Source organism: Triticum aestivum, chromosome 2B (assembly GCF_018294505.1).
Source record: "Triticum aestivum cultivar Chinese Spring chromosome 2B, IWGSC CS RefSeq v2.1, whole genome shotgun sequence".
Lineage (NCBI taxonomy): Eukaryota > Viridiplantae > Streptophyta > Magnoliopsida > Poales > Poaceae > Triticum > Triticum aestivum.
Window position 1 is genome coordinate 62,994,050 of NC_057798.1, and position 25,476 is coordinate 63,019,525.

Genomic DNA, 25,476 nt, shown 5'->3' on the forward strand with positions numbered 1-25,476 from the left:
TGGTGTCAGAGCCATTGCGAGCCGCCATCGCTGCTTAAGGACACTGCAAAGAGCGCAAACATGGTTATACTTCAGGTTTATTTTATTCAAAAACTGCAAGCGTCTACCTACTCAAAGCAATACAGTTACACCCGATGAACATGTGTGCACCGTCACTGCAGTACATAATAATAATATGGATATCTGGCAATGTGGCATCGAAATGGATTGCCAAGGAACACACTCATCGTACAGTATGGACATGCATACCCAAATACTCGTACGAAACTGGACGTGCATAGCTACCTAAGATGGTTCCCATGCCATCACGATCTGTGCACCAATTGTTGGAATTGATCTACGGTTGAAACAAACCGTGAGAGAAAAGGGGAGCCTCCTTTTGACCTCCAGGTGCGCAATGATTTGAAGCACACCACACGTCCACACGTTTAGTTTTGGTCCCATGTACCTAGCACACACATATATATAAAGAGAAGGGGGTTTTCATTATGGATAACAGCATAACGATCTAAACCACCTAACAGACGATCATGAATATGTGTTGAGGTATGTGAAGGCCATCTCCACCACCGGCCACCCCAGGGCTGTGCCTGCGGCGCCACTGCTACACGTCCACTGCATCTACGTGCTGCCCTTCTTTCCCAACCATGTCTCTATTGTTGGAGATCGCAAGATATGCAGCCACGGGCTACACATGCATGGGTTGGAACGAGCAGACATGGAATCTCGCCAATTGCATGTAAGTTTGTACGCTTCCGCATAATAGTGGTGTTCTAGTCTGAGATTAGGTCCAAAAGTTGATTAGCCTGAAGCCAATTAATCTAACAATGGTATCATGAGCTGGTAAATCTCGGTTAGAACCTGAAAGAACATGCGGTGCCCCCATGTATGGTTTTGGCAATTGATGACAATCTCTATGGACTAATGGTTGCCTTGAGTTATATTTGAAGGATTTGTCCATAGGCTTTTCTTGGAGTTCGTTTGTTGGTTTCAAGGAGAGTTTGTGATGACCACGGTGCTATTAAGGAATTATCCAAAGATCGGTCATGTGAGTGTTGAGCTTATTGCAAGCATGTCTTGAAGAAGAAGATTGTGTGATCATTCATGTCTACCTTCAAGACATCATCCAAATGAAGAGAGTTGGAAAGATTCAACACACAAAGCGCACAAGATGTACCGAGGGATCAAGTGATCCCATGGGATGGTAAGCATTGTCCATTACGCTTTATGTGCTAACCCATGGTCTTCGTGAGAGTTCTTTGTGGGGTTAGGTTGCGGTGTGCAAGTTCAAGTGATGCATCACAAAGAGATCAAGTGCTTGAAGCTTGCCATCCATTGTGGTGACAATGGACTTGTGAAGATGAGCGGAAGAGTAGCTCGCCCATAGTGGAGTATGGGGGAGCAATCAACTAGTCTTCATCAAGCCAACGCAATCAAGAAAGATGGTCCATCTTGAGGAGGAGTAGATCGTCATCATCTAGCTCAAGTGGACTTTGTGCAAGGCGAAGGTTTGCCCTTGATAGGTTTTCTATTTTACCGGTCTTATGGTAGTTGTGGGAGACCGGGTTATAGGATCGATTGCCGTACTATCAAGGGGGGCTCTCGATGAGTTGCTTGATCATATCGTTCGTAGAGAGCTCAAACCATTGCATACTTGCATCATCTTTATTGGTTCTTGTTTGGTTCTTCTCCTTGTGAGATTTGGAGCTTATGGTCATTTTTATGACAAGCTCGAGTTCATCGAAAACGGAGTTCACATGCTTCTTCTATGATGTTTTCGATGTTGGAGGGTATGTCGGTTCTTCTCTGTTGGAGGTTTCACTCCTTTGTTTGTTAAGCTTGTTGGAAATATGCCCTAGAGGCAATAATAAATTAGTTATTATTATTATATTTCCTTGTTCATGATAATCGTTTATTATCCATGCTATAATTGTATTGATAGGAAACTCAGATACATGTGTGGGTACATAGACAACACCATGTCCCTAGTAAGCCTCGAGTTGACTAGCTCGTTGATCAATAGATGGTTACGGTTTCCTGACCATGGACATTGGATGTCGTTGATAACGGGATCACATCATTAGGAGAATGATGTGATGGGCAAGACCCAATCCTAAGCCTACCACAAAGATCGTGTAGTTCGTATGCTAAAGCTTTTCTAATGTCAAGTATCATTTCCTTAGACTATGAGATTGTGCAACTCCCGGATGCCGTAGGAATGCTTTGGGTGTACCAAACGTCACAACGTAACTGGGTGGCTATAAAGGTACATTACGGGTATCTCCGAAAGTGTCTGTTGGGTTGGCACGAATCGAGACTGGGATTTGTCACTCCGTGTGACGGAGAGGTATCTCTGGGCCCACTTGGTAGGACATCATCATAATGTGCACAATGTGACCAAGGGGTTGACCACGTGATAATGTGTTACGGAACGAGTAAAGAGACCTGCCGGTAACGAGATTGAACAAGGTATAGGGATACCGATGATCGAATCTCGGGCAAGTACAATACCGCTAGACAAAGGGAATTGAATACGGGATTGATTGAATCCTCGACATCGTGGTTCTTCCGATGAGATCATCGTGGAACATGTGGGAGCCAACATGGGTATCCAGATCCCGCTGTTGGTTATTGGCCGGAGATTTGTCTCGGTCATGTCTATGTGTCTCCCGAACCCGTAGGGTCTACACACTTAAGGTTCGATGACGCTAGGGTTATAAAGGAAGTTTGTATGTGGTTACCGAATGTTATTCGGAGTCCCAGATGAGATCCCGGACGTCACGAGGAGTTCCGGAATGGTCCGGAGGTAAAGATTTATATATGGAAAGTTGTTGTTCGGGTTCCGGGAAAAGTTCGTTTTTTTCCGGTATTGTACCGGGAAGCTTGTGGAAGGTTCCGGAGGATTTCGGAGGGGTACGGAGGTCCGGAAAATGTTCCACCACGTCCAATACAGCAGCATGGGCTGTAAGGGGGCGCCCTAGCCTTAATGGGCTAGGGGCACCAGCCCCCCCAAGGCCCATGTGCATGGGAGAGGGGAAACCTTAAAGGGGAGGGCCTCCACTTGACTTGGGAGGCACTCCTCCCCCCCTTGGCCGCTGCCCCCAACCCTAGATGGGATCTAGGGGGGCCGGCCTCCCTCTCTCCCCACCTATGAATAGTGTAGGGGTGGGAGGGCAGCCGCACCCAAGTTCTGGCGCAGCCCTTCCCCTCTCCCAAGTCCTCCTCCTCTCCCGCGGTGCTTGGCGAAGCCCTGCAGGATTGCCACGCTTCTCCACCACCACCACGCCGTCGTGCTGCTGCTGGACGGAGTCTTCCCCAACCTCTCCCTCTCTTCTTGCTGGATCAAGGCATGGGAGACATCACCGGGTTGCACGTGTGTTGAACGCGGAGGTGCCGTCCGTTCGGCACTAGGATCATCGGTGATTTGGATCACGACGAGTACGACTCCATCAACCCCGTTCACTTGAACGCTTCCGCTTAGCAATCTACAAGGGTATGTAGATGTACTCTTCTTCCCCTCGTTGCTAGATTACTGCATAGATTGATCTTGGTGATGCGTAGAAATTTTTTGATTTCTGCTACGTTCCCCAACAAAGCTACCTCCCCTGCCCCTTCGATGTTTTGATGCTACTCGTCTTCCTCTATCCAACAAGCTTGAGTTTGCTCAATTCGGAGCTCATTTGCAGAAGTTATGGCAGTTCTGGTTTTATTGTTTCCCTCTGTTGTCTTCTCTGCAAAATGAAGGACTCCTAGTGTTGCTGATCTGGGGCATGCGGTAGTACTGCTCTCCGGAGCGGTAGTACTGCAGGTGCTCACGGTAGTACCGATATTGACTAGTCCGTCTCACGTGATGATCGGACACGGCCTAGTTGACTCGGATCATGTAATCACTTAGATGACTAGAGGGATGTCTATCTGAGTGGGAGTTCATAAGATGAACTTAATTATCCTGAACATAGTCAAAAGATCTTTGCAAATTATGTCGTAAGCTCACGCTTTAGTTCTACTGTTTAGATATGTTCCTAGAGAAAACTTAGTTGAAAGTTGATAGTAGCAATTATGCGGACGAGGTCCGTATACTGAGGATTGTCCTCGTTGCTTCGTAGAAGGCTTATGTCCTTAATGCACCGCTCAGTGTGCTGAACCTCGAACGTCGTCTGTGGATGTTGCGAACATCTGACACACACATTTTGATAACTACGTGATAGTTCAGTAATGTTAAACGGTTTAGAGTTGAGGCACCGAAGACGATTTCGGAACATCGCGAAACATATGAGATGTTTTGAGGGCTAAAATTGGGATTTCAGGCTCGTGCCCACGTCAAGAGGTATAAGACCTCCGACGATTTTCTTAGCCTGCAAACTAAGGGAGAAAAGCTCAATCGTTGAGCTTGTACTCAGATTGTCTGAGTATAACAATCACTTGAATCGAGTGGGAGTTGATCTTCCAGATGAGATAGTGATGTTTCTCCAAAGTCATTGCCACCAAGCTGCTAGAGCTTCGTGATGAACTATAACATACCAGGGATAGATATGATGATCCTTGAGATGTTCGCGATGTTTGACACCGCGAAAGTAGAAATCAAGAAGGAGCATCAATTGTTGATGGTTCGTGAAACCGCTAGTTTCAAGAAGGGCAAGGGCAAGAAGGGATACTTCATGAAACGGCAAATCAGCTGCTGCTCTAGTGAAGAAACCCAAGGTTGAACCCAAACCCGAGACTCGGTGCTTCTGTAATAAAGGAAACAACCATTGGAGCAGAATTACCCTAGATACTTGGTAGATGAGAAGGCTGGCAAGGTCGATAGAAGTATATTGGATACACATTATGTTAATGTGTACTTTACTAGTACTCCTAGTAGCACCAGGGTATTACATACCGATTCGGTTGCTAAGTGTTAGTAACTCGAAATAAAAGCTATGTAATAAACGAAGACTATCTAAAGGTGAGCTGACGATATGTGTTGGAAGTGTTTCCAAGATTGATGTGATCAAGCATTGCACGCTCTCTCTACCATTGAGATTGGTGTTAAACCTAAATAATTGTTATTTGGTGTTTGCGTTGAGCATAGACATGATTGGATTATGTCTAACGCAATATGGTTATTCATTTAAGGAGAATAATGGTTACTCTGTTTATTTGAATAATACCTTGAATGGTCTTGCACCTAAAATGAATGGTTTATTGAATCCGGATCGTAGTGATACACATGTTCATGCCAAAAGATATAAGTTAGTAATGATAGTACCACCTACTTGTGGCACTGCCATGTGAGTCATATTGGTGTAAAACGCATGAAGAAGCTCCATGTTGATGGATCTTTGGACTCACTCATTTTTTGAAAAGTTTGAGACATGCGAACCATATCTATTGGTGTATACGCATGAAGAAACTCCATGCAGATGGACCGTTTGGACTCACTCTATTTTGAATCACTTGAGACATGCAAATCATACCACATGAGCAAGATGACTGAAAGCCTCGTTTTCAGTAAAATGGAACAAGAAAGCAACTTGTTGGAAGTAATACATTTTTGATGTGTGCAGTCCAATGAGTGCTGAGGCACGCAGTGGATATCGTTATGTTCTTACTTCATGGATGATTTGAGTAGATACTGTATATTTACTTGATGAAACACAAGTCTGAATTATTGAATGGTTCAAGTAATTTCAGAGTGAAGTTGAAGATCGTCGTGAAAAGAGGATAAAATGTCTATGATATGATCATAGAGATGAGTATCTGAGTTACGAGCTTTGGCACGCAATTAAGACATTGTGGAAATTGTTTCACAATTAATACCGCCTGGAACACCATAGTGTGATGGTGTGTCCGAACATCATAGTTGCACCCTATTGGATATGGTGCATACCATGATGTCTCTTATCGAATTACCACTATCGTTCATGGGTTATGCATTAGAGACAACCGCACTCACTTTAATAGGGCACCACGTAATTCCGTTGAGACGACACCGTTTGAACTATGGTTTGGAGAAACCTAAGTTGTCGTTTCTTAAAAGTTTGGGGCTGCGACGCTTATGTGAAAAAGTTTCAGGTTGGTAAGCTCGAACCCAAAGCGGATAAAATGTATCTTCATAGGACACCCAAAACAGTTGGGTATACCTCCTAATTCAGATTCGAAAGCAATAGGGATTGTTTCTTGAGTCGGGTCCTTTCTCGAGGAAAAGTTCGTCTCGAAAATTGAGTGGGAGGATGGTGGAGACTTGATGAGGTTATTGAACGATCACTTCAACTAGTGTGTAGCAGGGCACAGGAAGTTGTTCCTGTGGCGCCTACACCAATTGAAGTAGAAACTTATGATAGTGATCATGAAGTTTCGGATCAAGTCATACCGTACTTCATAGGGTGACAAGGATGCGTACTACTTCAGAGTGGTACAGTAATCCTGTCTTGAAGGTCATGTTGCTAGACAACAATGAACCTACGAGCTATGGAGAAGAGATGGTGGGCCCATATTCTGACAAATGGTTAGAAGCCATGAAATCCGAGATAGGATCCATGTATCAGAACAAAGCATGGACTTTGGTGGACTTGCCCGATGATCGGCAAGCCATTGAGATAAATGGATCTTTAAGAAGAAGACGGACGTGGACGGTAATGTCACCATCTATGAAGCTCGACTTGTGGCGAAGAGTTCTTCACAAGTTCAAGGAGTTGACTACGATGAGATTTTCTCATCCGTAGCGATGCTTAAGTCCGTCGGAATCATGTTAGCATTAGGTGCATTTATGAAATCTGGCAGATGGATGTCAAAACGAGTTTCCTTACCAGTTTTTGTAAGGAAAGGTTGTATGTGATACAATCAGAAAGGTTTTGTCGATCCTAAGGATGCTAAAAGGTATGCTAGCTCAAGCGATCCTTCCATGGACTGGAGTAAGCATCTCGGAGTTGGAATATACACTTTGATAAGATGATCAAAGATTTTGGGTTTATACAAAGTTTATGAGAAACTTGTATTTCCAAAGAAGTGAGTGGGAGCACTATAGAATTTCTGATGAGTATATGTTGTTGTTGATCAGAAATGATGTAGAATTTCTGGAAAGCATATAGGGATATTTGAAAAGTGTTTTTCAATAGAAAACCTGGATTAAGCTGCTTGAACATTGAGCATCAAGATCTATGAGGATAGATCAAAAAACGCTTAATGGTACTTTCAAATGAGCACATACCTTGACATGATCTTAAAGGTGTTCAAGATGGATCAGTCAAAGAAGGAGTTCTTGCCTGAGTTGTAAGGTATGAAGTTAAGACTTAAAGCTCGACCACGGCAGAATAGAGAGAAAGGACGAAGGTCGTCCCCTATGCTTAGACGTAGGCTCCATAGTATGCTATGCTGTGTACCGCACCTGATGTGTGCCTTGCCACATGTCTGGCAAGAGGGTACAAAGGTGATCAAGGAGTGGACCACCAGATAGCGGTCAAAAAATTATCCTTAGAGGCATAAGGATATGTTTCTCGGTTATGGAGGTGATGAAGAGTTCGACGTAAAGAGTTGCGTCGATGCAAGCTTTAACACCTATCCGAATGACTCTGACGATCAAACCGGATACGTATAGTGGAACAACCATTTGGAATAGCTCCAAGTGGAGCGTGGAAGCAGCATTTACAATATGACCTAGAGATTTGCGAAGTACATACAGATCTGAATGTTGCAGACCCGTTGACTAAAACCTCTCTCACAAGCAAAACATGATCAAACCCCAGAACTCATTGAGTCTTAATCACATGATGATGTGAACTAGTTTAGTGACACTAGTAAACTCTTTGGATGTTGGTCACATGGCGATGTGACCTGTGGGTGTTAATCACATGGCGATGTGAACTAGATTATTGACTCTAGTGCAAGTGGTAGACTATTGGAAATATGCCCTAGAGGCAATAATAAATTAGTTATTATTATTATATTTCCTTGTTCATGATAATCGTTTATTATCCATGCTATAATTGTATTGATAGGAAACTCAGATACATGTGTGGTACATAGACAACACCATGTCCCTAGTAAGCCTCTAGTTGACTAGCTCGTTGATCAATAGATGGTTATGGTTTCCTGACCATGGACATTGGATGTCATTGATAACGGGATCACATCATTAGGAGAATGATGTGATGGACAAGAACCAATCCTAAGCCTAGCACAAAGATTGTGTAGTTCGTATGCTAAAGCTTTTCTAATGTCAAGTATCATTTCCTTAGACCATGAGATTGTGCAACTCCCGGATGCCGTAGGAATGCTTTGGGTGTACCAAATGTCACAACGTAACTGGATGGCTATAAAGGTACACTACGGGTATCTCCAAAAGTGTCTGTTGGGTTGGCACGAATCAAGACTGGGATTTGTCACTCCGTGTGACGGAGAGGTATCTCTGGGCCCACTTGGTAGGACATCATCATAATGTGCACAATGTGACCAAGGGGTTGACCACGGGATGATGTGTTACGGAATGAGTAAAGAGACTTGCCGGTAACGAGATTGAACAAGGTATAGGGATACCGACGATCGAATCTCGGGCAAGTACAATACCGCTAGACAAAGGGAATTGAATACGGGATTGATTGAATCCTTGACATCGTGGTTCATCCGACGAAATCATCATGGAACATGTGGGAGACAACATGGGTATCCAGATCCCGCTGTTGGTTATTGGCCGGAGATTTGTCTCGGTCATGTCTACGTGTCTCCCGAACCCGTAGGGTCTACACACTTAAGGTTCGATGACGCTAGGGTTATAAAGGAAGTTTTTATGTGGTTATTGAATGTTGTTCGGAGTCCCGAATGAGATCCCAGACGTCACGAGGAGTTCCGGAATGGTCCGGAGGTAAAGATTTATATATGGAAAGTTGTTGTTCGGGTTCCGGGAAAAGTTCGGTTTTTTCCGGTATTGTACCGGGAAGCTTCCAGAAGGTTCTGGAGGATTCCGGAGGGGTCCGGAGGTCTGGAAAATGTTCCACCACATCCAATACAGCAGCATGGGCTGTAAGGAGGCGCCCTAGCCTTAATGGTCCAGGGGCACCAGCCCCCCCAAGGCCCATGCGCATGGGAGAGGGGAAACCATAAAGGGGAGGGCCTCCACTTGACTTGGGAGGCACACCTCCCCCCTTGGCCGCCGCCCCCAACCCTAGATGGGATCTAGGGGGACCGGCCCCCTCTCTCCCCACCTATAAATAGTGGAGGGGTGTGAGGGCAGCCGCACCCAAGTTCTGGCACAGCCCTTCCCCTCTCGCAAGTCCTCCTCTCCCGCGGTGCTTGGCGAAGCCCTGCAGGATTGCCACGCTTCTCCACCACCACCACGCCGTCGTGCTGCTGCTGGACGGAGTCTTCCCCAACCTCTCCCTCTCTCCTTGCTGGATCAAGGCATGGGAGACGTCACCGGGCTGCACGTGTGTTGAACGCGGAGGTGCCGTCCGTTCGGCACTAGGATCATCGGTGATTTGGATCACGACGAGTACAACTCCATCAACCCCGTTCACTTGAACGCTTCCACTTAGTGATATACAAGGGTATGTAGATGCACTCTTCTTCCCCTTGTTGCTAGATTACTCCATAGATTGATCTTGGTGATGCATAGAAATTTTTTGATTTCTGCTACGTTCCCCAACAAAGCTACCTCCCCTGCCCCTTCGATGTTTTGATGCTACTCGTCTTCCTCTATCCAACAAGCTTGAGTTTGCTCAATTCGGAGCTCATTTGCAGAAGTTATGGCAGTTCTGGTTTTATTGTTTCCCTCTGTTGTCTTCTCTGCAAAATGAAGGACTCCTAGTATTGCTGATCTGGGGCATGCGGTAGTACTGCTCTCCGGAGCGGTAGTACCGCAGGCCCTTGCGGTAGTATCGCAGTCCCCTGTGGTAGTACTGCAGGTGCTCACGGTAGTACCGCTCTGTGCTCACGGTAGTACCGTGGCCTCAGGCCAGGCGCAGCTGCTCGAGTGGTAGTAGGGGCGAATGTAATTTTTTACATCCGCGCCCTACGCGGTAGTACCGCGCCACGGGTGTGGTAGTACCGTGGGATCTGGCCAGGCTTAGCAACATGAGCAGAAGTAGGGGCGGATGTAATTTTTTACATCCGCGCCCTATGCGGTAGTACCGCTCTTCGTGTGCGGTAGTACAGTGCAGGATTTTTGCGCAGGTCCTCCCTCAGCGGAAGTAGGTACGAAAGTAATTTTTTACTTCCGTGCTTTCTCTACGCCTAGTGTTGCCTGCCTTACGGTAGTACCGTAGCGGCGCGCGGTAGTACCGCTCCGGCGGTTCTACCGCTCGTTGCCCTGTGCAACAGGCCTTCATCTGGCCAGTGCTGCACATGCGGTAATACCGCAACCTGCAGCGGTAGTACCGCAGCCAACCACAGTAGTACCGTAGCTCCGTGCGGTAGTACCGCGTCATGCAGGCTGAGTGAGTGGATAACGATTGGATTTCTCCCCACCTATAAAAGGGGGTCTTCTTCCCCATTGAGACTTATCCTTTGAGGTCATGTTCTTCCCCCATTGTTGACCTTCTTCGAGCTTGCTAACTCTCAATCCCTCCTATGATTCTTGCTAGTTCTTGAGGGAAAAGAGAGAGGAGATCTAGATCCACGTTTCTACCAATCACTTTCTCCTCTAAGTGAGGGGAACCCCTTGGATCTAGATCTTGGAGTTCTTCGTGTTCTTCTTTCGTTCTTCCTCTCATTTTCCTCCCTAGCATTAGTTGCTTTGGTGGGATTTGGGAGAGAAGGACTTGGGCACTCCGTGTACCCTTGCCATTGCATTTGGTGCATCAGTTTGAGTTCTCCACGTGATACGTGGAAGTTACAAGTTGAGAAGCTTATTACTCTTGGGTGCTTGGTGCCCTTGAGCTTGTTCCTCTTGGGTGCTTGGGCGCCCTAGACGGTTGGTGGTGTTCGGAGCTCAATCATTGTGGTGTAAAGCTTCGGGCAAGCGTTGGGGTCTCCAATTAGGTTGTGGAGATCGCCCCGAGCAATTTGACGGGTACCGGTGACCGCCCCCAAGGGTTGCCAAAGTGTACGGGTTCGGTGACCGCCCCCAAGGGTCGCCATTTGTACGGGTTCGGTGACCGCCCTCAAGGGTCCCTTAGTGGAATCACGGCATCTTGCATTGTGTGAGGGCGTGAGGAGATTACGGTGGCCCTAGTGGCTTCTCGGGGAGCATTGTGCCTCCACACCGCTCCAAATAGAGATTAGCATCCGCAAGGTTGTGAACTTCGGGATACATCGCCGTCTCCGCGTGCCTCGGTTATCTCTTACCCGAGCCCCTTTACTTATGCACTTTACTTTGTGATAGCCATATTGTTTCTTGTCATATATCTTGCTATCACTTAGTTGTTTACCTTGCTTAGCATAAGTTGTTGGTGCACATAGGTGAGCCTAGTTGTTGTAGGTTTTGTGCTTGTCAAATTAACCGCTAGGTTTTTTCCGCATTTGTTCAAGCCTAAACCGTAATTATTTTAAAGCGCCTATTCACCCCCCCCCCTCTAGGTGACATCCACGATCTTTCAGAACCCTAATCATGTTTTTAGTAATGTTCTGTTTTTGTTAATGACCATGTTTTAAGTCTTAATGTTCTCCATTCAAGATAATCATCATGTTAAAGGTTTAATTAAACTTTATTACGTCAATGAGCCTTGTGTATGGCTTATTATTTTCAATTAAGGTCTAACTAATGTGGATTAGTGATAATTAACCTTTTTAAGTAATCAGAAGGAGGGGAATTGCAAACTCTAGAAAATCCCCACATTTGAAACCCTAGAACTTGGAATTCCCCAAATCAGCGCCCAAAAATTGATGAAATCTTAATGTTATAATATTGAGCTTTTTTCAATCACTCATTTAAGTTTCTAAATATAAATATTTTATTTGGAAACTTTATTTGAGTGTGAAGTTTGTGGTGATGCCATCCTAATGCTGAGGCCACCTCAAGGAGAATGTGATGGTCGTATGGTTCAGTTTTCCACATCGCATTATGCACATAATAATATTGTGGCGATACGCCTATTGGGAAAATTTGAAATTTTAGTTGGTGCATTTCAAGCCATGCATTACATAAAGACTCAAAAAGTAATGTTTATGGAGTTACGATCAATCCCTAAAGAAATGCACTTTGTCTAGGGGATTTGTTTTCCAAAGTACATGTTGTTGGCAAATATTGTTATTTCGTGAATGGTTATGAAAATTTATTATTTAAAAAATGTTATGATATCCCGACGATAATATTAATGTCATTTTTAGACTGAATGTAAGATTAGAGTTTACTCTTTGGCAGTGAAATTTATATTTATACGTTAATTCAAATGTCATTTTCATTGTATGTCATTTATAATTTTTAATGATAATTTAACACTTATGTTTAATGTTATTTTTAATGTCCATTAAATGTCAAGTTTTAACTTCAAGATGTCTACAATATGTTATGAATCCTTATATCTTATGACACAATGGATTGCACTATATTGTTGCTTTATATTAATGATGATTATTAATTTAGTTAATGTTCTTACTGGTCATTATGTGATTTTATGTCTCTCTGGTCAAAATGGAACCAATGAGAAGTTTAGATTAGAGATTTAATGAGCAAATGTTCTAATGGCATATGACAATAAATAAGATTCTTTTTCGTTATCTGCCCAATGGTGATACAGAATAGAACAAAAAGTAGGCATGTTTTGTTCATCTCACTACATGGTTAGTTTATGCCGATGTTTTGTTGGGATGCTCATAATGTTGTCTCCTTTATAAATAGCAATGAACATTAATGATGATGCCAAACTTCCGTTTTGGCATAGACGAACCTTATGCAAATAACTTTCCCATATGGAGAGTGAAGATCATAATTGTCCCATGTAAGGAATCTCTCAATGTTTTTCTGCCACTAATGTTGAAGGATGTTAATCATGGTGAAAGGCAGACATTGGGAGAGATCTCAAGACGCATATGCCATCATGCACAATGCAAAGGAGGTTAAAATCAAAACTATTGGATTTATTCTACTAGCTATTGGAGATGACTTATTAAGATCGGGGGATGAGGCCATGGCAGCAGGCGTGACCCAGATGATCTGCAGAGGCCAAACCAAGCATCAGATTCATGTGTTCACTAGTCCAGTTCGAGAGATCAAACCCAATTTCAAGCACCAGATGTGGCCATCCTTCACAAAATTCCAAATTTTCCAGCATTGATTCCAAATCAATCACGAGCCACTGTCTCATCTGCATACCTACAGTTGCTTTGCCCGTGCAACGTTGTACCTCTAATCTCTCATTCCCAAAACTTGTTACCGATTCAGGGGTGGGGATGGCGGACAAGTTACCTTGTTCAGCATGCAGCCCCAGCGTTGCTTTTGTAGTTGATTTCCATAGCATGCTTCGGCCAACACCCACTTGATCAATTGCAGCGGCTGCAGGCGCCATGGCGTAGGCATGCGCGCCCGCTCCTTCCACGTGGATTCGGTGAAGATGATTTCCGCCATGAGCCCAAACTCGAACTCGAGCCTGCGCTGCCAGATCTGGACATCCCGCAGCCACTCTGCGCGGAGATCAGGATGGACTTCTGCTTTATGCCTCGCCAGACATAATTCCTTGGAGCACCTCTCCGATCACTGGACCGCCTCCCAGATCCAATTCGTCTGCGCGGCCCACCACTGCAAGCGCAAATCCGGCAAATCCTCCGGCGCCACCGCCCGGTGAGACCAAAGCAGCGGATCTCCTCTGAGGGAGATGTGAGTCTCGCTCAATGGCGGCGGCGGCCGGGCGATGCGCGCAGCAACGAACGGTCGTGGAATGTCGGGATCCAGATGATCCATGGGATCCGGAGGGAAACAACATCACGGGCGGGCGTATGGTGGCTACTGGAGCGGTGTGGGAGGCAAGTGGCGCTGGCGAGGTGTGAGGCCCTAGGCTAGTCTCATAGATCAACAACAGGATTTGAGAGGGGATCAGGAAGAATAGGGAGGAGAAAAGGGGAAACCAGAGGAGGAGGAGAGGAACACAGGAGAGATGAGATTCAGATACTATGCATTAATCAACATAGTTTAGTACAGGGAACTGCCGCTATATATAGGCACACACGCACTCATGGCACCCACACAGTGCACCCGACCCACACGTCATACACATTGCAACCACCCAGCTGGTTACGGAACACCAAGGCCCACCTGTAGAAGGCTGTCCGTCGATGCCAGTAACCTGACGGAGGCGGAGACGTGACACTCCACTCCCCTTAAGATGCAGACCCTTCCCAAATTGGCGCCGCTGGAAAACGAGCACGAAGCATATAGTAATCTTCCCAAGTCGCGTGCTCAGCTGGAACTCCATACCATTGGACTTTGATTTGAGGTATTGCTGCATTCCCTTTCTTGACCATGCGGCGTTCAAGAATTGCTTCTGGTTGAAGAGTGACTGCTGAGAGATCCGGTGGCTCGAGCAGTTCTGCAAACACCAGAGAGTAATTGGCAGTAAATGGCTTCAACTGTGAGACATGAAAAACAGGGTGGATGAGGCTATCTGACGGCAAGTCAAGTCAGTATGCTGCAGCGCCAATGCGATCCGTAATGCGGAATGGGCCATAAAACTTCAGTGCTAACTTGCGGCAAGGTCGATTGACCGAAAAAGACTGAGCATATGGTTGAATTTTGAGAAGAACCTCTTCGCCAACTACAAATGTTTGGTCCTTGCGATGTTTGTCAACCTGTGATTTGATACGTTGCTGGGCACGAAGCAAATGTTCCCGTAACATTTCCAAGAAATCCTCACGGTCAGCTGCCAATTCAGCAAGGGAAGTAGGCAATTCACCCGTGTCAATTGGCACCGTCCCGAATTTTGGTTCTATCCCATACAGAGCCTTGAACGGAGTGCATCCTAGAGAAGTATGATAGGAGGAATTATACCAGAATTCTGCCATCGGAAGCCACCGTTTCCACCTTGCCGGGCTGTCATGAACGGCACAACGTAGATACTGTTCTAAGCACCGGTTAACACGCTCCGTTTGCCCGTCCGTTTGGGGATGATAGGCTGTCGAGTAGCATAACTTGGTGCCTATCTCCTTGAAGAGCTTCCTCCAAAAAGAACTGGTAAACACCTTATCTCGGTCGGAAACAATAGATGCTGGAACTCCATGAAGGCGAACCACATTATCAATGAAAACCGTGGCTACGGACTGAGCTGTATAGGGGTGTTTCAGAGGCAAGAAGTGAGCATATTTAGTGAGTCGATCGACCACCACTAGGATTACCTCAAATCCTTCTGATTTCGGAAGCCCATCTATGAAATCCATGGTAATGTCCTTCCAAGGACACGTAGGCACTGGCAAGGGCTGCAGCAGATCACCCGGATGTGTGCGCTCGTGTTTTGCTTGCTGACAAACTTGACACTGCTTTACCCAGTCCTCGACTTGTTGTTTCATGCCCGACCATTGGAATAACTTGGACACACGGTAATAAGTGGCCCTGACGCCTGAATGACCACCGACAGCGCTTGAATGCAAAGCACTGATGAGTTTTGTTTGTAGGGCAAAATTATTACCAAGCCACAGACGTCCTTGATATTTAATCAGTCCTTGATCAAGTGAATAACCGTGTTCATCCGGACTATGCACTGCCAGACAAGCCAATCGGTCCAGAGCTGATTGATCAGTTTGATAGGAATTCATAACCTCCTGCATCCACATTGGTTGGCAAGTCGAGACTGCTGTGATTGTGTACAAATGACCCACACGAGATAATGCATCTGCGGCATTGTTCTCCGAGCCTTTGTGATATTTAAACTGAAATTGAAGGCCCACCATCTTAGCCATGGCCTTGCGCTGAAGATCAGTAGTGAGTTGCTGATCCTGTAAATGACAGAGGCTTCGATGGTCTGTAACGATGGTGAAGGGACCCCTCTCAAGGTAAGGGCACCACTTGTCAATGGCCATAATGACAGCCAAGAATTCCTTCTCATAGACAGACAACTTTTGATTGGCCACACCTAAAGCCCTGCTTAGATAGGCAATAGGATGGTTATTCTGTGAAAGTATGGCTCCAATTCCTGTAGCAGAAGCATCCATTTCAACAACAAAAGATTGACTGAAATCCGGTAGAGCCAATACAGGAGTACTAGTCATAGCTGTTTTCAATTTCTGAAAAGCTATAGTGGCTTGCTCTGTCCAAGCAAAACCCTTCTTGGTCAGCAATTGAGTCAAGGGCTTGGCCAGAGTACCATAATTTTGGACAAACTTGCGGTAGTACCCGGTCAACCCAAGGAACCCACGCAATTCTGTAGCGTTGGTAGGTTGAGGCCACTGTTCCATCGCCCTAGTCTTCTCTGGATCTGTAGCCACACCTTCCGAAGAAATCACGTGACCCAAATATTGGATTTCAGTCTGAGCGAAAGAGCATTTGGAAAGCTTCACAAACAACTGATGCTCGCGCAAGGTCTGCAGTACCGAGCGGAGATGCTCCAAATGTTCTTCCCAAGTGGTACTGAAAACTAGAATGTCGTCCAAAAATGTGATAACATACTTGCGATTAGCTGGAGCGAAAATGATGTTCATTAAGCACTGAAATGTTGGTGGTCCATTGATCACGCCAAATGGCATAACACGGAATTGGAAGTGTCCCGAATGTGTCTTGAATGCAGTCTTCTCCTCATCCATTTCATGCATACGGATTTGGTGATAACCTGCCCTGAGGTCCAGCTTGGAGAAATTTTTTGATCCTGCCAGTTCATCGAGTAATTCGTCAACCATAGGAAGAGGGAATTTGTTCTTCACAGTGATGGCATTAAGTTTGCGGTAATCCACGCAGAAACGCCAGCTACCGTCTTTTTTCTTAACCAGAAGTACTGGCGATGCATATGGGCTCATACTAGGTTTCACAATCTCCGCCTTGATCATCTCTGCCACTTGTCATTCAATCTCATCCTTTTGTTGTGGCGAGTATCGATAAGGGCGAGAGTTAGGAGGGTTATGACCCACTTCCAAGGTGATTGCATGATCATACACTCTATGTGGGGGTAGGCCAGTTGGAGTTTCAAACACATCCTGGAAGTCTGTTAAAACTGCAGTAAGATCTTCCGGATATGAGCCAAGCGTCGAAACAACATCCCTTGAAGAAGGATCAACCACGGCCATAGCCCAAATATCATTGCCATGCAGAGCTTTGTCCAATTGCTCTACTGACATAGCTTGCAATTGCATAGTAGACACAGGCTGAACACCTTGAAGGGATATGGTAGTATCACCATGTGCAAATTGTAATGATTTGCCCTCCCAATCGCAAACCATCGGACTGTGACACTTAAGCCAGTCCATTCCCAGCACTACATCATAGGCCCCCCAGTTGTAGCACTCTCATTGGTGTCACAAAAGTGTGACCCTGCGCCCACCAAGTCAGATTAGGGCTTTGAAACTTGGATTCCATAGCTTGACCATTTGCAACTGTAACTTTCACTGCTGGAACAGAGACCAAATCCAACGAAGCACGCTTGGCAAAATTTTCATCCACGAAACTGTGACTACTGCCCGAGTCCACTAGTGCTAACATGACTTGGTTGCCCACCAATGCTCTTATGCGAATGGTTTCTGTATTGTTGGCTCCTGAAACAGCATGGGCTGAAATTTGACAGCACTCGGCTGTGGTGGGTTCAGTTAGTAATTCCAAAGCTTGCACTGCATCTTCAGTTAAAATTTCACCATGCTCTCCCAACTGGATTGTCAGCAGTTGCAATGGCTTCTTGCACTGATGTTCCTTACTATACTTATCTCCACATCGATAGCATAATCCATTAGCACGCCTAAAGTCTCTCAGCTGACGCTCCCTACCAAAATCATCCATTGATTTCTTGTTGCCTTGTTGCATAGGCTGAATTGTAGTCGAAACTGACTGGTGTTGCATGTGACGTGGAAACCGTGGTTTAGTCTTTTGTAACTCCAATTCTTCCTCTTGGATCTTAGCTAAGCATACTGCCCTTGTGACACTAGTGGGTGCCTGTAACCTGACTGCAGCACGGATTTCATCCTTCAATCCCAACACAAACTGAGATATGAAAAACTTTGAGTTCAAGGAAGGATCTAATGCTATCAAATGGTACATTGCAGTCTCAAATGCAGACTTGTATTCAATCACCGTGCCCTGTTGTTTCAGTTGCAGAAGATGAGTCATGTGAGATTCAAACTCCTCTTGACCAAACTCCAGTGCAACCTCAGCTGCAAAATCATCCCAGGGCCACAACCGGCGGTGGCGTTTGAACGCTTGCCACCACAACGCAACATGTCCCTCCAAATATAAAGTTGCAGTCGCTACCCACTGATGTGGCTAAACTTGGTACATCTCAAAATAAGTGACAGCCAAATCCAACCAAAGTCGTGGGTTCTCACCAGCAAAACGGGGAAAATTGTGCTTAGGCGGCTTGATGAACTGGTCATGACCTCGATTTGGTTGAAACTCGCGGCGCTGCTCAGGAACGTGCTCACGCGGTGGTCTGTAGTCGCGGTGAAGTGGTGCTTGTGGTTCCCGCACAACCACCGGATCAGCCACTGGATCCACTGGTGAGGGCGGCGCAGTTAAGAACTCCTGACCCCCAACTTGTTCCCCCGGCGGCCCGAGTAACGACGGCTGCAGGTTGGCGAGCCGCGGCGCTGGGCGAGAGGTCGAGGTAGCGCCCAACTCCGTGACCGCAGAGCCCGCCGGTGCCGCGCCTACCTCCGCTTGCCGGACTCTGATCTCGTCGACATGCTGCTGTGTAGTCTCGATCTGCTTGCTCAGATGAGACATCCTCGCATCCATGGCCTCAAACTTGGACAAAAGGGTCGCCAACGACGCCTGAATTGTCTCTGTGTTCTCCCCCATGGCCGAGAGGACCAAGTTGGTCTGCACCGACGGCACGGGCGACTTCGAAGGCGCCGTCGCTGCTCTCTCCGAGTCTAGCTAACCCCGCTCGAGATTTCGCGCAAAATCCGCCGAAGCAAAATTGCACCCTTTGCGGTGGAATTTTACAGCCTGACCAAGAGGATTTGAGCGCGAGCGGACGCGGATTCGTGGCTCTGATTACCAATTGTGAGGCCCTAGGCTAGTCTCACAGATCAACAACAGGATTTGGGAGGGGATCAGGAAGAATAGGGAGGAGAAAAGGGGAAACCAGAGGAGGAGGAGAGGAACACGGGAGAGATGAGATTCAGATACTATTCATTAATCAACATAGTTCAGTACAGGGAACTGTTGCTCTGTATATAGGCACACACGCACTGACGGCACCCACACAGTGCACCCGGCCCACACGTCATACACATTGCAACCACCCAGCTGGTTACGGAACACCAAGGCCCACCTGTAGAAGGCTGTCCGTCGATGCCAGTAACCTGACGGAGGCGGAGACATGACACGAGGCGAGCGGCGCGGCGGATCTAGGGTGGGGGAGGGTCGCCGTTGCGAGGAGGCGTATGATGGCTACTGAAATGGTGCGGGAGGCAGGTGACGTTGGCACGGCGGATCTAAGGTGGGGGAGGGTCGCCGCCGCGGGGGGCGAGAGCATCTTTCAAACCTTCCTCATCACGGCCTGTTTTCAAATGACCAAAAATCCCGGTGGCCGATCCAAACGCAGGCATGTACATGTACTATGTACAAATCAGCAAAGCGAGGTCACCGACGGTCGCGGATCCGATCGTGGCACCCACGCCAAACGTCCGAGTGAACCCATCATCTTTCCCCTTGACGATTCAGCCTTGCACGACCCCATCATGCATCCACGCTCGACCACCTGTTCCTTCCTTTCCCTCTGCTTTTGGAAAAAATCAGATGTGCTTTTGCACCCCATCACTCGTTATCGATCATAAAAATATCTTCCTGAGCCCGTTTCGAAAATAATAATACTGTAATATATCTTGCTGAGCCATTCTTTCCCCCATTAATGCTGCCTCATCCATTTGCCTCGGGATTAACGCTAAATAATGGACAGCCATGGACTGGAGTCTCCTTTTTCTGCTGGAGTTGAAAAATCATAGATTCCACCACATTCAATCTGATGTGGTATCTTTGGCAAATCAATTTTGGCCAAAAAAATTGATATGGGATAGTAGTAATTGTAAATTTACAGAAGGAAACATGCAAGTCCGTTTTCTCCAATCGAACGCGTTCAACTCCGCTAACTTGGCCTTTTTTCGTCGGCATAGAAAAGGAAGAAATTAAAAAAGCGTTTCTCCTTTTTTTGTAGAAAAAAAAGGAAAGAAATTGACAGAAAGAAACGCGCAGAAGAAAGAAGACTATTCAATTATTCTTTGCCCCTGGCCGGGCTCCTTCCTTGCTTCGCATCCTCTGCTTCGCTTCCGCTTTGCTCCGCCCCCGTCCCCACACGAATAAACGCCTCCCCTCGCCGTGGGGGAGGGAGATCCGGCCGACAGAAACCCCCCGCGGCCTCGTTGGCTCCGCCCAGCTCTTCTTCTCCGACCCAACCCAACCCTCTTCTCCACTCCAAGGCCGCTGTTTATCTGCTGGGATTCTAGATGAGATGCTGCAGCGGGCGGCGAGCAACGCCTACTCGTGGTGGTGGGCGAGCCACATCCGCACCACCCAGTCCAAGTGGCTCGACGCAAACCTCCAAGGTAACTACGATTCTATCATCGTCCTCTCGCCCAATCCAATCTTTGCTTACCGCTGCTTGTTGCGCCCTTCTTTGCTCCGATTTAATGCTGTCCCCCCTAGTTCAGGTAGCCAGGTGTCCTGCTAAAATCGTCCGTGTCCTTGATTCGATTGGGAATGGCCGGCACCGTGCACCCTACTGTGCATCTTAGTCGGATGGAATTTATAGCAAATTAGTAGTACTGTTTCTCAAATAATTCTTCTCTGAAGAGGAAAATAGACCAGGATGGTTGCCAGGTGTAAAATCATATATAGGCAACAAGCCTCAACCAAGATGAACCGTACTAGTAGTCATCAGAAGCAATAAGCTTCCTCCCATTAGGACCCGGTCAAATCGATGACTAAGTAGTCAAATCTTGGCAGTTTTCTTTTGTTCACATGTTACAATATATGCCTTCCACATATTGGACAGACTAGCTTTTGGTCCGACTTCATTGTTCACATCTTGAGGTATCTAAGTGTTCCAGTGTTCATGGAAATAATTGTTAATTATATTTGAATCCAGAACTACTGAAACAAAAGCCATCTGTTTATATTTGGCAGTAAGCAATGCAGTGTTGCCACTTGTACACATAGGAGGTAATTAACACCCGGTGCTCCTCTGCAGATGTGGAAAACAGGGTCAAGATCATGCTCAAGCTCCTCGGGGAGGAGGCCGATTCGTTCGGCAAGAGGGCTGAGATGTACTACCGCAGGAGGCCGGAGGTCATAAACCATGTCGAAGACGTTTACAGGGCCTACAGGGCTCTTGTTGAGCGCTATGACCACTTGTCCAAGGAGCTGCATAAGGCCAACCACACCATCGCCACTGCCTGTCCAGAGGAAGTGCAGTATGCCATGTTGGAGGAGGAGGATGACAATTTCCCGAGAGCAATCATGCCCATCAACTCGCGCAAGATACAGAAATCGACCGTGGATGACATTCTGAAGAGAAAAAGGGAAGGGACGCCGGGGCGTAACAGGGTGGTGCATGAGAGGCCTGATCCTAATATGAGCAAAGAGAAGGCCGAAGCAGAGATTGGGAGGCTGCAAAAGGCTATACTTGTCATGCAGACTGAGAAGGAATTCGTTAAGAGTTCTTATGAGAGTGGAATTGCCAAGTATTGGGAGATTGAGAAGCAGATTGCTGATATGCAGGAGGAAATCTGTCACATGCAAGATGAATTTGACGCACATGCAGCCATTGATGATGATGAAGCCCGTGCCTTGATGACAATAACGGCTCTTAGGTCATGTCAGGGTACCGTTGCTAAGCTTGTGGAAAAGTTTGAGGAGTTGATTAGGAGTGCAAAAATGGAGTCTGAAAAAATAGTGTCTCTTCGAGAAAGGTTTTATGCTTTGAGCAGAATTATTGACCCGTCTAAAGAAGAAGTTGACAGCGCAAACATGACAGCGAATGACAGAGTTTATCCCATTACTCAGGAAATACTCGAGTTACAGACTATATATGATAAAATCGAGGACTTCTTTGAAAACAATTCGGAGTCCTCTGTGGAGGAGATGGCATATAAAGTTGATGAACTTGTTGATAAGATCATTAACCTGGAGCTGAAGTTCCCAAAGCAGTCTGCACAAATCAAGCAATTGAAAGAAGAGAATGAGAAGATCAACAACAAATTAGACGATTTACAAGATGAGATGGCACTCCGTGATGATCCAAGCGACTCAAGTGAAGAGCTCAAGCTAGTAGAAGATGAATTGAATAAAACCAGGGCTCTTGAAGGATCCATAATCGAGGAAGAAGTTCTTGTTAGCACAGCATTTTCTGAAGTTTTTACTTGCATAACTAATATCTCAAAGGCATTTGTACCAATTGGTGCTGAAGACCTGCCAGAGTTGTCAGCTGTGTCAGCTGCAGCTGGAGACAAGGCAACACTGTCAGAAGATGTATCCATGGGAAATGGTACAACAGAGAACAGCAAAACGGACGGAGGAGAAATCAGTGATATAGAGGCGCCACCTACAGGTGATAATTTGGGCAGACATAGTCCCCAAAATCAAGATGACTCAGAGGTTGTTGATCACAATTCATCAGGTAGTACTGATGGTGTCCATGACTCCAAGAATGGTGACGAGGAAAGCGTTCAGACGGGGAATTGCTCTATGCAGGAAGAATTCAGAGATAACGAGTCACTACAAGCTGGCAACCATGTTGATCTGGTTGTTGGCCCGGACAATGAAAATAGTCTCAACAAGCTGGCAACAGACAGCTCATCAAAAGAAGTAGACCAGAGTTCATCAGGTGGTATGAACGTTGCTCAAGGGCAAACTGTGGAAGGTGAATATTCACCAACTGCAGCCAGTCAGAACCATCTCCTTCCCTCAGAAAGTCTCAATGCTTTGCATAATAAAAATGAATCTAATGAAGATGGGTTGTCAGTGGAAGTTGCTGAGAGTTCATTTGGTGGTGACAACAGAACCCAAGACTTGAAGATTGATGGTGTTGAAAATCCTGTTCCTGGGAACAGCTTGACCCAGGAGGAAGGATTTGGAGTAGGAGATGGCGAATCACCAAAAGCAATCACGGAGATTGGTTTAGCTGGATCTGCAAACTCTGGTAGTTTCGGTGAAGAAGGTACCGCAAGGAAAAATTCGTCCTCAGAAGGTGCTAATAGTTCCAGTGATGCAGGTAAGAACCTGGACCTTTGTCATGCGGATGAAGCAAAATCATCAGGTGAAGAGTTGCCAAAGCAAGGTGGCCAACTTGTTTCTCCTGTAACCATCCTAGGTTTGGACAAACACGGCGAAGTCGGATCATCTGATGAAGGTGTTCAAAAAAATTCACTTGGTCATGTGAATGCATATTCCTCGGAGGTGAGAGATGAAACCTCTCTCTCTGTACCAGCTAGAGATTCTGAGGAAACCGGAGGAGCGTATCCGGTAATATCAGAAGTACCAACAGATTCAGAAGATATGGTCAATCACACTTCTGATGGTCAGCTCGAAAACAAAGAACCAAATGTCAAAATGCTTGCAAGCAAAGAAAATATCTTGAACAACCATGGAAGCAGTAGCGGGCATGAAAAGTCCACTTCGATTTCACAAGAAGATGCACAGAGCGGGCTTGAGGGAAGAGACGCGATATTGCTCGCCGACTACACTGCAGTTCTCCGGAACTACAAAGAAACTAAGAGAAGGCTTGCTGAGTTGGAAAAGAAAAACCAGGAACACCTTGAAGATACAAAGGCAGTAATAAGGGAATTGAGGAATGCAAATTCAATGAAATATGTTGAGATCCAATCACTCAAAGGCCTACTGGACTCTTCAGAGATGCCACCCAGTACAACGAGTGCTGATAGGTCAGATCAGACTTTGGTTAGAGAACTTTCAATCGTGAAGGAAACTGATTCGAGCTACACTGATGCGCCGGAGAGTGCTTCAGCAGTTGAAATGAAGTTCAGAACTGAAATCGATGAGCTAGTCGACGAAAACCTGCGGTTCTTGACAAGGTACAGCATGGCTTGCCACCAGGTGCAGGACTTCAACAGCAGATATCAGGAGCTACTGAAGGAAACGGAGAGTTCTGAAAATAAGAAAAGGGGAGGAGAACCTGATGCCACGATGGCCGAGCCTGAACCTGCCGAGAAGAAATTGAGAGAGCTCAGGACTGAAGTGGATGTATGGTTTGAACAGAATGTACTTCTTGACCGAGACCTGCAGCTCAAAACCGCGTCTCTTTGCAGCCTGCAAGAGGAGATAGCCGAAGCCCTGCGGTCCAGCACGGAGACCGATGGCGCCAAGTTCACGCCGTACGAAGCGGCCAAGTTCCAAGGGGAGGTGCGGAACATGCAGCAATCCAACAAGAAGATCGAGAGCGAGCTGCAGGCGGCGCTGGAGGGCATGAGGGAGCTCGAAGGCGAGGTGAACGTCACCTTGCGGAAGCTGAGGGAGAGCTTCGAGCTCTCGTCGTCCAGGCGCTCCTCCTCCCGCCGGGGGGAGGCGGACAGCGGCTACCAAAACCAATTCAAGCATTTCCCGAGCAGACACAGGGTGCCGCTGCGCAACTTCCTGTTCGGTACGAAACCAAAGAAGAAGTCGCTGTTTGCCTGCATCAATCCTACATACCAGAGACAGTTCAGCGATTTTTGAGGTGCGTGCATCAATTTTTTCTCTTCGCATCATCTTACGCTTTTTACGCTTGTCGGCGCCGTAGCCTGTGTTTTATCCTGGTAGCTGACGTTTCTGTATTTTGCTTGCAGTGAATAGAATGCTGAAGTAAACCTGTAGCTGCGAAGATTTGGCTCGTTATTTCCAGGTGGTAGTGCTGATTTATTCTTTACAGAAACTCCGTTGTAGTCGAGTGGCCCTGCTATTTGGATGGGAACACAGAATTACCTTGCTTCTCTCTTTTCATAGACAGAAACATTACCATTATACTGTACCATTTGAGAAACAAAAGAACACATTATATACCATACCATAGCTGTCATTTCAACTTTCAAGAGCTGTGTTAGCTTTTGGTTTGTGAGAGTAATTACAAGAGTGCAGGTTTTGTTGAATGAATCTGCATCTGGAAGGAGCATTATCATGGTTTCTTGTTTTGCACTGTAATAAGGTTTGGTGCTTTTTCCATTCATTTCATTGGTTGTCCTGCCCTGTAGATTTATACTGGTTATTATATGTTCCGTTCATGGGCCTGCCTTTTCCTTTTGTGTTGTGAATGGGTGTTCTATATCAGATAAATTTACATTAGCTATTTCCCATTAAATTCCATACTGAGAACACCTGGTGATCTCAGTATGCTCACAGGCACATCGTACTTGTTTTTTTACAACTCTGATTTTGGCGTTGATTTTTCTTTTTAATTGAGGATCTAGGCGGTGATCCATCAGTATAGTTCATTTGGGCTGGTTACTGGG

The 25,476-nt window shown here is 46.3% G+C and overlaps 1 protein-coding gene across 1 annotated transcript; it reads left to right on the plus strand.

The window, feature by feature from the left end:
- Positions 1-20,271: 20,271 nt before the first annotated feature.
- LOC123043490 (protein NETWORKED 2D) lies at positions 20,272-25,116 on the plus strand. Its single transcript, XM_044465954.1, has 3 exons — positions 20,272-20,580; positions 21,225-24,707; positions 24,817-25,116. Exons 1-2 carry the CDS (start codon positions 20,487-20,489, stop codon positions 24,704-24,706), a joined length of 3,576 nt encoding a protein of 1,191 aa, XP_044321889.1. The 5' UTR covers positions 20,272-20,486; the 3' UTR covers position 24,707; positions 24,817-25,116.
- The last annotated feature ends 360 nt before the right edge of the window (positions 25,117-25,476 follow it).